Source organism: Gavialis gangeticus, unplaced genomic scaffold (assembly GCF_001723915.1).
Source record: "Gavialis gangeticus isolate Ggan-Ray unplaced genomic scaffold, GavGan_comp1, whole genome shotgun sequence".
Lineage (NCBI taxonomy): Eukaryota > Metazoa > Chordata > Crocodylia > Gavialidae > Gavialis > Gavialis gangeticus.
This window is the reverse complement of record NW_017729002.1, coordinates 8,320,043-8,332,061: the sequence shown is the minus strand read 5'-3', so window position 1 is coordinate 8,332,061 and position 12,019 is coordinate 8,320,043. Positions and strand designations below refer to the sequence as shown.

Genomic DNA, 12,019 nt, shown 5'->3' with positions numbered 1-12,019 from the left:
TAAATCAGGTTAAGATTGAGACGTAAAGGAAGAAGTTCAGTAGGCAGAAAAAAGCTAGTGTTAAAAAAAAAAAGCACAAAACAAAACCCAAACACTTATGCAAATACAATCTCTACCACACCGCTATTTTGGCCTGAATTAGCATTATCATTGAAGCATCTGTTTTATGTTATACTATAAAACCCCAAGAGATGATGCACTGGAACCAGAAAACATCAGTAACACAGTAACTAGAAAAAGGGAAGAATAAAATGTGGTCCTCCTTCAAAATAATGCACATATTCACTTGGCACTGTTACGCATATATAAAATATGCATCTACAACCCTCCCTCTAAAATGTGGAAATGCACACATTTCTCAAACCAAATCTTATAAAACTAGATAAATACTTATAAAAATGGATATATAAGAACCAAAAAATAGCTTGGGAGTATTTTTAATTGACTGGCACTAGAGACTTGCTAATATACTATTAATGTTAAAAGGCTACATATGGTTCTGAATTGGAATCATAAATAAAAAAAAAGCAAAAAAGTTAACTTTCAAAATTCAAGCCAAGCTTTTTCACTTTTGCAATGGTTTCTGTCTTTGATGATAAAGTACATGACAAAATTTAAAATAAGCCATTTGAATTATGAGCTGACAAAGTTATGTTGGAAAAGGTACACAGAAAGTGAAATGTGCTCATTTTTCATAACCATGTAACTCACATCGGAGCCAAATAATTCATTCTTCGGCAAGCACTAATCAGAAGAAACTTTAAGACAAAGATCTTTTTAAAATTATTACAGTTAGACCTCAAATCCAGAATTGATAAAGGCTCCATTGCACCAGACATATAAACTCACACTAAAAAACAGACTCTGCTATGAAGAGTTTATAATCTAACTATACAAAGGAGACAGAATGGGAAGGAGGAAGTATTATAAATGAAGAACTGAGAAGCAGAAACATTTAAGTGATTTGAGAATCACAGAAGGAACCTGTTATAAAAAAAGAAAAAAAAAAACCAGGAACTGAAATTTAATCTGCTGGATCACAGTTCAATAATTTATTCATAAACCAGAGGTACTCAACGCCAGGTCTGGAAGTTTGGCAATGGGGGAACACTGACACAGCTCACTACCAAATACCCAGACCCACTGGACGCCCTGGGCCCTGCAAACTGGATCAGGGGCCTGATCCAGATGTACAGGCCCAAGAAGGGGCAGCATGAGGCCCCAGGGCCCTATCCTGGTGTGGAAGGCTGGGAGGGGGCAGAACTAGGCCCCCAGGAACCCATCCCAAAGGTGAGGGTGGCATGGGGCTCCAGGAACCAACCCTAACGCTCAGGGGCAGGAGAGGTGGCCTCAGAGCCCACTCCTGGAGTTTGGGGCAGGGAGGGAGCAGTGTTGGGCCCCATGGACCAATCCTGGTGCAAGACCAGACCTGCCCCACTCATCTGGTTCACAGGCCCAAAAGGTTAAGTGCCACTGTCATAAGCCACTCTCCCACACATTTTCTTCTGCAGTTTGGAATGGATTCAGAACAAGTTTCACAACTGAATAGTTTGAGAAACTTTTCTATACGAATTATATTTTACCATATATATTTGGCATCAGTGTTCTACTTTTTTGTAAAGAAATTTATGAAGACACTAAGAAAAAAAAAGAATCCTACATAGGAATGAAGGAAATATAGTATACCTGGTGTATCCTCAACAAGAATGGAATTCCAAATGTTCCAAAAACCTCTTTGTGGAAGTGTGCCACTGTGATAAGCATCTCATTTTCCTTATCTATATCTACCTGGTCCAGAGAGATTTCCTAAATTCAGATACAAAACTATGATCATGATAGGCTAAAACTGGCAAGAAAACTTTAACTTGTAAAAACATAATCAATCCATAGTCTTAACATCTATAACCAACCAAACAACATATCTTAAACTAAAAGGGATTTCAGTGACAAAAGGTCATTTAAGAGCCATTTTTTTCAGGGTGTTTGTGGGATAAGGAATGGATATCAGAGGCAACTTCCCTTTAGCTTCCTTTCATGGGTTTTCTGTCACAGAGCCAGGATGCAAGACCTCAACATGAAGTTATTTCCCTGCCACATGAAGAGACTTCACAAATCAAATGTTTTCTGTAAGTGGTGGCTATGACAATATCCCCATGCACTCCTCCTCCTTTCTTTTCAGTGAGAAATTTATACTTATGGCTTAATATCATTCCATACTTATGAATTTTGATACAAGTTAAGTGCTGATTGCTTCAATTATTTTAAGTACGAGAAAGAAAGTCTTGAGGCTCAAAACCATGTCATCTAGCTCAAACACATAACTGAACAAAACTCCCCAATTGAAAGGAAGGAAGAAAAAGTATGCAGGCAAGCACAAGCTTACAACTTGGAAATTAGGTCCTAAGCACAAAAATTTACAGCACAAGCCCTGCATGAACCTGGGAATTGCTGAGGAGCCTAATGACTATGGATTATTCCTTGTACAGATTTAATTCTCTCTCATAAAATCATTTGGGCATAAATCATCACGTTTAAAAGAACCTTAAGTTCCTCTTTAGTGGATTTGTTTTAAAGTTACCATGCAAGCCAGCTAGTTTGCTTAGAAGAGAACAATCTGAACATTGTAATTCATGCTGCTTAAGATTTACCTCTATTCGAAACGTTCGGCTTGTTGCAGGTGATAAACACTCTAACAACTCATCTTCTTGATGGACACCAATTATTTTGTAGCTTACAATTTCTAGCAGCCTTAAAAAAAAAGGAAAAGAAAAGACATCAGTGTAACTTTTATTTAATACAGTGGTTTTCAAACTTTTCTGGCGACATATTGCTTTACTTGTAAAATAGTGCTGCTCACACCCCACACACCCTCTTTGCATGTCCATTCCTTAGGAAGTGTTGACACACATCAATGTGCAGCAATGTCTTTATTCATGTATTAACCAACCCAAAGTTCCACCATCATTATTAAAATTTAGGCATAAGTCCCTTGGCTAAGCACTGCATACCCCCCAGAATAAGCCTACCCGACTTTGAAAACCACTGATCTAATAAAATTGGAACATATTACTACAACCAGAATTAAAATTATATTAGTACTGGTATATAGTTTCTATTAATTAGCATCTAAGGCAGTGATGTTTAATCAGGGTGTTGTGACACCTTGAGGATCCCTGAGAATCCTTTCAAGGGTGCCACACGATGTTAGCACTGTTAGGTGAACAGGCGAACCCAGGGATTTCAAACAAAAATCCATACTGTTAAAAATATCCTGCCCTGATGTGGTCTTTTTCAGTTATCTGCAACAGAAAAACTGCTGTATTATTTTTTTGTAGTAAAAAATGAGTGAAGACTAAGAGCTGGCATTTTTGAGGGCTGCCTTGAGGCTAAAAAAGATTGAGAAACTGCTCTAAATAAAGAGCAAACCTGCCCCACCTTTTATTACTAGTTTTAAAACATGTTTCTACCAAAAGTACTCTCACAGAATTTCAATAACCAGGAAACAGTTTTAACTTCTATGAAGAATCAGTGCATCTGCATCACATACTGACATTGTAAATTATGTTTTCTGAGATTGTATCACAATGGGTTTTTTGAAAGTTTGAAAAGTCAGTGGCCTGAGCTGCTAGAAAATACAATAATTTTATAGACTGTCCAAACTGGCAAGTACAAAAAATGTTAAATGTCAGTATATTTTTATTCAATGGAAGAGTAAAGGATTTTTTATGCAACTGTAACTTATTTACCTTGATTGAAATTCCAGCATTAGATGTTCTGCAGCCCTTTGTAATACAGGTTTTAAACTCATGACACCAGACTTTGTTAATGTGCACTTGATTTTCATGATACTGTAAACCCCAAAAGCTTTTGTTTAGATTAAATCAACAGTCAAATCCATGAAAATCAATATCCTTTCCAGCAGTACTTACCTTAGTTTCCCCGAACCCTTCTCAGACAGTTCTACAGCTTTTTTACATTCTTCCAAGAGGTCCCGTACACACCCATGCTTATCTGGATATAGCGTTATTTCCTATATAATATTTAAAATAAAAAAAACAAATTAGAGAAACTGAAACGTTAGTAACCACACCAAAGGACAGAACATGCTGAATTCTGACTTTCACACCAATCCTTGTTTAACAGATTTTATTGTTAACAAACATATGCCAAAAAAATGCCTTGTTTTTTTCCAATCCTTATTCTTAGGAACTGTAAGTTGGTGACAATATGCATATTTAGGATGTTACCCAGAGAATAATAGATGCGACTTTTCTCAAATTTCTAAGTGGCACAAAAATTTTAAAAAATTAAACATCTGTATACTTAATCATTATCACATATGTACAATATGTTATCAATATATTATTAAATGTTTTATAAAATTGACTATGTATATAAAATATATATGAAAAACTTGTAAAAAATTACTAGCAGTAGCCACAACTTTACTCACCTCTTCCCTAAATTGGCTATTTAGCCATATGCACTTAAAACTTCTCCGGTTTTCAAAATCTGTGATTTTCATTTTGAGCTGAGGGAAGAGAGGAATAAAAACAAAAACCACACACACACTTTAAAACAGGCTTGTAAAGACAATCACATTTTCCTTCCCCTTTCCTGCTTCTTCCCCCACCCTGCAACAATGAAGTTTCCTACCTGTTGATAGTAAAGCTTTTTAGGTTGCCTAGGTTTGAAGAACTGCAGGAGATCTCTTAAAGTACCTTCATAATTATGTCTAAGAGGATTACCTGGGCCATCCCTATAACTACAGAAGAAAACACCACATAAACATCATTTCATTATTCTTCACTCCACAGTAAATAACCAGTAGGAATATAAAGTAAGTTTAGTTGTCTATACAAATGAAACTTTATACATTTGAGAGGATAAGAAACAGTTGTCCAAATTATACAGCGTTATGTTTATAGAGCTCAGGCAATTTTTTAAAATTAATGTATTTATGAGCACAAATCGCATCAACTTTCAGGAGGAGCTGGGTGTCTTACTCTTTCCTCCCCATCTCTTTTAAAGTACTCCTCTCCATTATAAACCAAAGACCTGAAGTCTAAAATTAGCAATGCAAACAGAGCCCAACAATAAACCTACTATATCACGGCCTTATTCATAAATAAAAATGAAAACACTTTTAATGTTTTGCTTTTTGATTACCACCTTATTTAGAAAGGCATGGTCAAATCAGTGTCCTACTAACTCTGAAAATATAACAAAACTATCTGAACCAGTCAGCAGAAGCCAAATAACAGCTTTTGGAACTGCAGTTTACCATATACATTTTAATAGTTTAAAAATCTATCTATCTTTCTTGAATGAAACATATTCAGTCCACTCCACATCAGGCATCTGGCGTGTGGTGCTGAAAGTTTGGGCACCACTAAGCTAGACAAACTGCTGCGAACAGATGCATACCAAACCCATACCTACTCAGAGGAAGAGAGAGACAGAGATATATATCTGCTGCGCTAGTTTTATATAGCACAGTGTTAAGCAGCTATCTAGATTAATACTCTTGTGTAATAGTGCAGACCAAAATAATATATAACAACTCATATAGCAGGCAACTGAATGCCCATTTAAAGTTCTGGAAAATAAAGATTTAGTTGTGACAACATAGGAGATGCTATTAAATAATTAAGGAATTTACTAAGCCTACCCATGTTAAAATCAGTTTAAAGATATGTTAAACAAAAGTGACAAATTTAAACTAAAACATTATATTTATACAAACTCATCTTACCCTTGGGACTTGAAAAACTGTAGTAGCATTGGATCTGTATTAAGTCGCTGTGCTACTGTCTTTGCAACCTGTGGAAATAAATAAAATATTTTTAAAAGTTCTAAATGACTTCAGTCATTTATGTTACTGATTTGTCTTTGGTCATGCATAATATCGGCTGTATTTACCTTCTGTAAGGCTCAGGGAATCTTATGAGAGAAAAACAGTAATACCTAATCCCCACACTAATGGTGATAGAATTCAGGAACTGAGGTCTCTGGTATTTCAAGATGGTGGACATCCTACTAGATCTTGTACAATAACCATTAAATGCCTAGCATAGGACAGTGTTATTTGCTCCCTTTTTATAAAAGAGTAAGCTATTAAATAACAATAATAAAGATCCTAGACCTTAATACCTTGTAGAAAAATTGGAAATAATTCTGCCTGTTTTCTTCACCCTTCCATTTATTACTGTAGCTGTGGGGAAAATGAGTTGTTTGTGAAATCACAAGCAGCACATAGTTCACCACAATATTAATTCTCCAAGCACAACTGATATAAAAGAATTAGCAATTCAGGGGACAAAAGAGGAAACAGACTGCTGAAAGCAGATATAAATCACAATAGTGATCATAAATGGCACTTATTTGCTCCCTGATGCATGCAGATGCTCTCAGTTGCCATCTTCAATGGCAAAAATAAATTTAGCATCCTTCAGTGTTTCTTGATACTGCAAAAACGACAACTATGGGGCGTGAGCTGGATCTATTTTGGCTAAAACACAGTAGTTCTACTAAAACATAATTAGCAGAACTATTAATTATTATTATTTCAGTACTTTTCCCTTTTGACCATTTTAAATGTATACTTTTGGTGAGCCTTTGCTAGTACCATTAGTGCAGTTACAAACTTAAAACAAGGCATAAATTTAGCTTGAAGAATATTTACAATTGATTAGGATACTGAAGTCAGGGAAAAACGAAACAAAACCCCCCTTATTTTCAGATACCAAAGCTGATGGGGGGAAATATACAAACAAAGTATCTTTAAACTGAATTAATTTTTCTTAACTCTGTGATGTCCATATCTCTATAATGTCATTGTTGGAAAGTATAGAAAGAAAGCTGGAATGGTTTCCATTAGTATTCACAGCATGCTAAGTAGATGCATGTAAATGAAAACAGTCCATACCTAAAAAAAAAGACTATTTTTAAGAGTATTTAATACAGAAAGTGTTATCCTGACCCACTAATTAATCTGAACTTGATTTTATTCCTATACTTGATTTTGCTTACCATTGCAAAGGGGGAAAACATAAATGAGAAATAAAAAGGATAAGTATGGGAATGGTGGACTAGAGACAGCCTCTAGTCCCCTACATCTCCAGGCCATCCTTTTCTCAAGGAATGCCCAAACTCACCACTTCAAATACTCATACATAACTACAAGTCATACAGAACAACAAGGACATCCTATAACATGCCTCGGGTAAAGCATGCATTGCCTATGGCGTTGTCAATGCCATATCATTGCAATGACAGGGAAGCAGTAGAAGCATTAGAGCAGCCCAGTCCAAAACCGCAACTTTAGCTGTGGCCAACATGCCAATACTCAGAGGACAGTAAGAAAATGCTTCAGAAGCCAGTAGCAAACATACCAAGAAAAAAAAAAAAAAAATCCTTTGTGGCCCCTAATGATGACCAGTAAATGCTCTAAAACAGACAGCTACAACACAAGCTACACACCTGAAAGTAATTCATTCTGTTGGACAAAGTAACAACAAATCCAGGATCATTGGGGATGGTTTTATCACAGAAAATTACATCAACACGGTGGTAAAGGTCTCTGAAATATTCTTTTGCTGTTGGCAGCTCACTGTTGTCATTTTCTGGGTCATCTCTACAAAAATAGACAAATTATGCCATTATGTACACAAATACAAATAACTAGGGCTTTTACATATGTTTCTACAGTAAAGCAGTGACACTATTGAGAAATACAGAAATGAAGTTAGGAAATCTTCAGAGCCACCTTTTGTACACAGTAGAACTAAGAAAGTCGGTAGTGATCCATACCCTTCAAATATATTTGCTCTGGGCCAGGGCTTCTAGCATACCTACACTCTATACTCACTTATTTGCCAATCTGGTAGCATGTCAACCCCATTTGTTCTAGAGGGGCATTTGAATAGTACTCTTTCCCCCCGTCCTCCCATTAAAGGCAGCATGCCTTTTATGTTGCCAGAACGTTTGATGTATTCACTATAGTTTTATTATTTTTGTTTACTTTGCACAGTGGCTGGATAGCAGCTCTTGAATCACAGATGTGAACCATCTGTCTAGACACTGGTTTGAGTCACTACTGACTGGTACCCCTTCTCTGGCAGAGGAATAGCACCAGGGTACAAGCTGTGCACTTACCCAAAAGTCAGCAGCCAGCCAAAGGTGCATAACACCAACTGGGTCAACAGGGAATGTGAGTTCCAAGGCATGACATGAGAAATACATTCATCTCACATAATCTGGGGTAAGAGTGCTGAAGATAGACTAGCTGGCTTCCACCCACTGTCAGCCCATGGAGAAAAACAGAGCAACACAGTTGGGTGTGACCAGGAGTGAGAGCACAGAAATGCCGATTTAAAGCCCCAACAAGGTTAAGATCCCTTCAATGGATATAAAAACCACAGGGTTATCCTTTTGCCTTGGAGAAACCTCCAATAAGTACTGATATTCCATTAACTTCTAGAATGCACGCTCACTTAAATCAGGAGCATTTAATCACTGCAGGCCAGAGCACAAACAACATGTTGGTACAAGTGAGGGAAAAAAAGAAGGCAGTTTAGTTCAGTCTGAGAGGAGCTCTCAAAAGTCAAGAGTTTTCTATAGGAGACAATATAGAGACTAAGATCTGAACTGCACCAAAGATCTGCAGCTTCTGAGTTATGGTGGCTTCCGGGGCAAAGCTGTAGAACTCAGACATTCTGATGATCAGTTTTTTAGGGAGGGTTTTCTTACAGAATTGGTAGCTAAACAACCTTAGTAGTTTAATTATTTCCCCACTTTGAACCAGTGGATAGATATTTGCTGACAATATGAATGCTGTTAGAAAACTACACTTTATTTGTAAACCACTGCTAAATAGAAACTTTCACTTAATGTGAATCAGGTAATGTAAACAGAATTATAGCCATCTTCTCAAAATACATACTTCTGAAACACTATGATGTCACCATCCATAAGTTCATCAAGAGCTTTATCAAGAGATACATCATAGTCTTGAATTCTTTCAGTTAAATTGGGTTTAACTTCCTGCAGTAAAAACCAAAAAAGACACAAAACAAATCAGACTCGTTTTTGATTGTGCAGAGAAAATAAATGACAAAATAGTAAACAGGTAGTTGGCAAAGAGATAATGATGCAGGATAATGCATAATTTCTTTCAAATGTAAATAAATGGGAGTATGTAAGAACTGTGATGTTTTAATTTAGATTATATTTAATTCATAAACTTCATTGCTTGTGATGGAGATGGATAGTTCAGTTTTACTGATAATTTTGCATTAAATTCTCTCTCTTCTTACTAGTTTGAATACATACAAACCATAGTTCATTATATTTGAATAGTGGCTAGGTACTAAATATTTTCCAAAGTTTAAAGGCAGTTTTCAACTTGGATAGCTTTCTGAATTGCAGACTATCCAAGTAATATTCGTTTTTTTGGCAAGGCGTAACCTTTTCATGATAACAGACTCTTTTCCTTTTAAACTAGGAGTATTAAGCACATACAATTTAACAGTAGAAAGCAGGTAGGTACTATATGTTACTAAGATATAGGTACCATTGGTTCCATCACCTTAGGTGTTAGAATCTTTTGTGATGCTCAATCATCCCCTCTGAAAGAAGATGCTTTTACACATTCTAAGTTACATTTAAGTTTGCAAGTGCATATATGGAAGTAGATGGTAGCAGTTCTGCCTGCGAGTATAAAAATTCTGTATGTACCTAACCCTCTCTCCCTTCTTCCCCCAACCACCTGTGAGAGCAGTAATATGGCTGCTAATATGGCAGGCACTCAACATCAGAGTTCTTCCTATAGTAGCAAGGGCTTCCCTGAATGTTCAAATCCCAGTAAAACAAGCATTAAAAATATTTTTTTACTCCTATACTTAGGAAAGGGGGTGGGGAATCCCAAATCTTGCTTGCTGCCTCATATAATTTGGCAGAGGCAAGGGAAAATGCAACATTTCCTCCCCGCAGCTGGAGACAAGTCTAGACAGTTGCAGATGCAGAGGTGGAGCATGGAAAGTATGCAGACCAACCCTGCTAGCAGCAGCAGCAGCTCTGCTGTCTGGTGACTCGGGGAACATGCATAGATTTAATGTTAGCAATTGCTAACAATACAGAATTTCCATGTAGATAAGTTAATTCTTTATTGTTTCGTTTTCTAACTGCTAGTTCAAAGTTAGGTTTTTACTGATACTCTCCCAAAATATGACGGACAAATTTTGAGATACAGCAAACTTGCAATACACTGTTGTCCATACCACTTTTAACAGCGAAAACTGCTTTGTTAGCTGTAATAAGCACAAGCTACAAGAACAGTTTAAAGTCTTTTGCTAGAATGCTCAATCAACCCGTTATATTTAAGGAAACTTAACTCCCAATTCACTAGGAAGAGGGATACTAACAACCTTCACAATGCCCTTTAACACAGCTTTGCGGCTAAGGCCGTGACAAGGTATGCAAGCACATAGTAAGTTATTAGCAACTCTGATGTAAAAAACAGCATATACTCTTATTACAAACTGTCATAGCAACACTTGTCAGAGCCAGTGTTTCAGCATTTAAGTTTCCAGATACCCAGTCCCAGTTTAAAAGAGACTGTAAATACTCAGAAGATCAGAAAATAATCTATCAAATAAAAACACAACCAAATGCATTTTATAGATTATTTCCTTTCAGTGAATGACTATACATTTCAACCTGTCTTAATGATAACGTTTTGAATCAACTTCAAAGAAGAAGTTTGCCTGGTTCACACGAGACAGCTAAATCTCATATGATACATTAGACCACATGATTAAACAAATCTATCTTAAATCAGAGCTAGCATTAACTTAAGCCACTTTTGAAACCGTCCAATTTTCAGGTTCCTATAGAATCTAAATTTTCACAGCGTAAACTGACTTTTTTAAAGTTTAAGGATGATTCTGGATGTATTTTAAATCATGTTTATTTAAATTGTATTTGAAATAACTCAAGTGCTATTTTAGTGAAATTCTTAGCTTTCATATCACATGGCAGTTTTTCCTTATAGAAAACTTGCTGATATACAGGTCTACAGATTTATTGTAGGAATAATAATCCAAACCTCATAGAGGATAAGGTTAGTTTCTTGAGGAAATCCTGCTCTCTCACACATAACTGGAAGCAAGTCACCTATTAAAAAAGAAAAGAATATGAAGTACAGTATAGCTTTTGCTACTAATGAAAGCTATAGGTTAGGATGCAGAAAGATTTCCATCATAACCTTCGCCCAACCACTGCTCATATGCCCAACTTTCTGAAAAATAATTCTCTTAAAGACAAAACTTTCCATGATTGGATTGAGTCCAAAGGATAGTTTGCTTTTGCTTTAGGGTCTTATTTGAGGAAATTCTATATAGCTAACATGATAAATAATGATTCCCCCTCCCCCGCATTTTAAGATTATTTAATCTCTCTCTCTTTTTTTTTTAAAAACAAAACAACCCAAAATATAGCTGGAGCAAAAGAAAATGGAAAGTCTGAAACATTGCTTTTGGAATTAAGCCATTATTAATGAGCTGCATCATTTGCATTGTTTGGAGACAGAGCAGGAATTAACATTTCTACATGCACTCAGTATGCATCTGCTGGGGTTTTACCAAATAGCCTAATGAAGCGCCATGGCCCCTGTCACACCGGATTGGAGTAAAGCAGAACTACACATACACCATCAGGGGGCTGATAAGTGGTGGCAAGGAGGAAACAGCCAGGAAAGACAAAAACTGAACTCGCGGTTTCAAAATAACAGGTTTATTAAACAGACAACACACTACACAGCCCCATGAAGTTAATTGGTGTACACACACACACACACACACACACACACTCTCTTCAACCTGACAGGCACAGTGTGCGCGTGCACACACACACACACACTCTCTCTCTCTCTCTTCAACCTGACAGGCACAGTGTGCGTGTGCGCACACACACACACACACACACACACACACACACACACACACGCTCTCTCTCTCTC

At 36.7% G+C, this 12,019-nt stretch overlaps 1 protein-coding gene across 1 annotated transcript in view; it reads right to left on the bottom strand.

Moving 5' to 3' along the window:
- The window catches only part of USP7 (ubiquitin specific peptidase 7), a 128,051-nt gene that overhangs the window by 3,248 nt on the left and 112,784 nt on the right, over positions 1-12,019 (bottom strand). The window contains exons 20-28 of the mRNA XM_019507476.1: positions 11,108-11,175; positions 8,945-9,045; positions 7,483-7,636; positions 5,756-5,823; positions 4,657-4,765; positions 4,454-4,531; positions 3,930-4,030; positions 2,649-2,748; positions 1,687-1,806 (exon numbers count right to left, since the gene is read on the bottom strand). Of these exons, the coding sequence (XP_019363021.1) occupies positions 1,687-1,806; positions 2,649-2,748; positions 3,930-4,030; positions 4,454-4,531; positions 4,657-4,765; positions 5,756-5,823; positions 7,483-7,636; positions 8,945-9,045; positions 11,108-11,175 (899 nt within the window). The remainder of the gene's footprint in view (positions 1-1,686; positions 1,807-2,648; positions 2,749-3,929; positions 4,031-4,453; positions 4,532-4,656; positions 4,766-5,755; positions 5,824-7,482; positions 7,637-8,944; positions 9,046-11,107; positions 11,176-12,019) is intronic.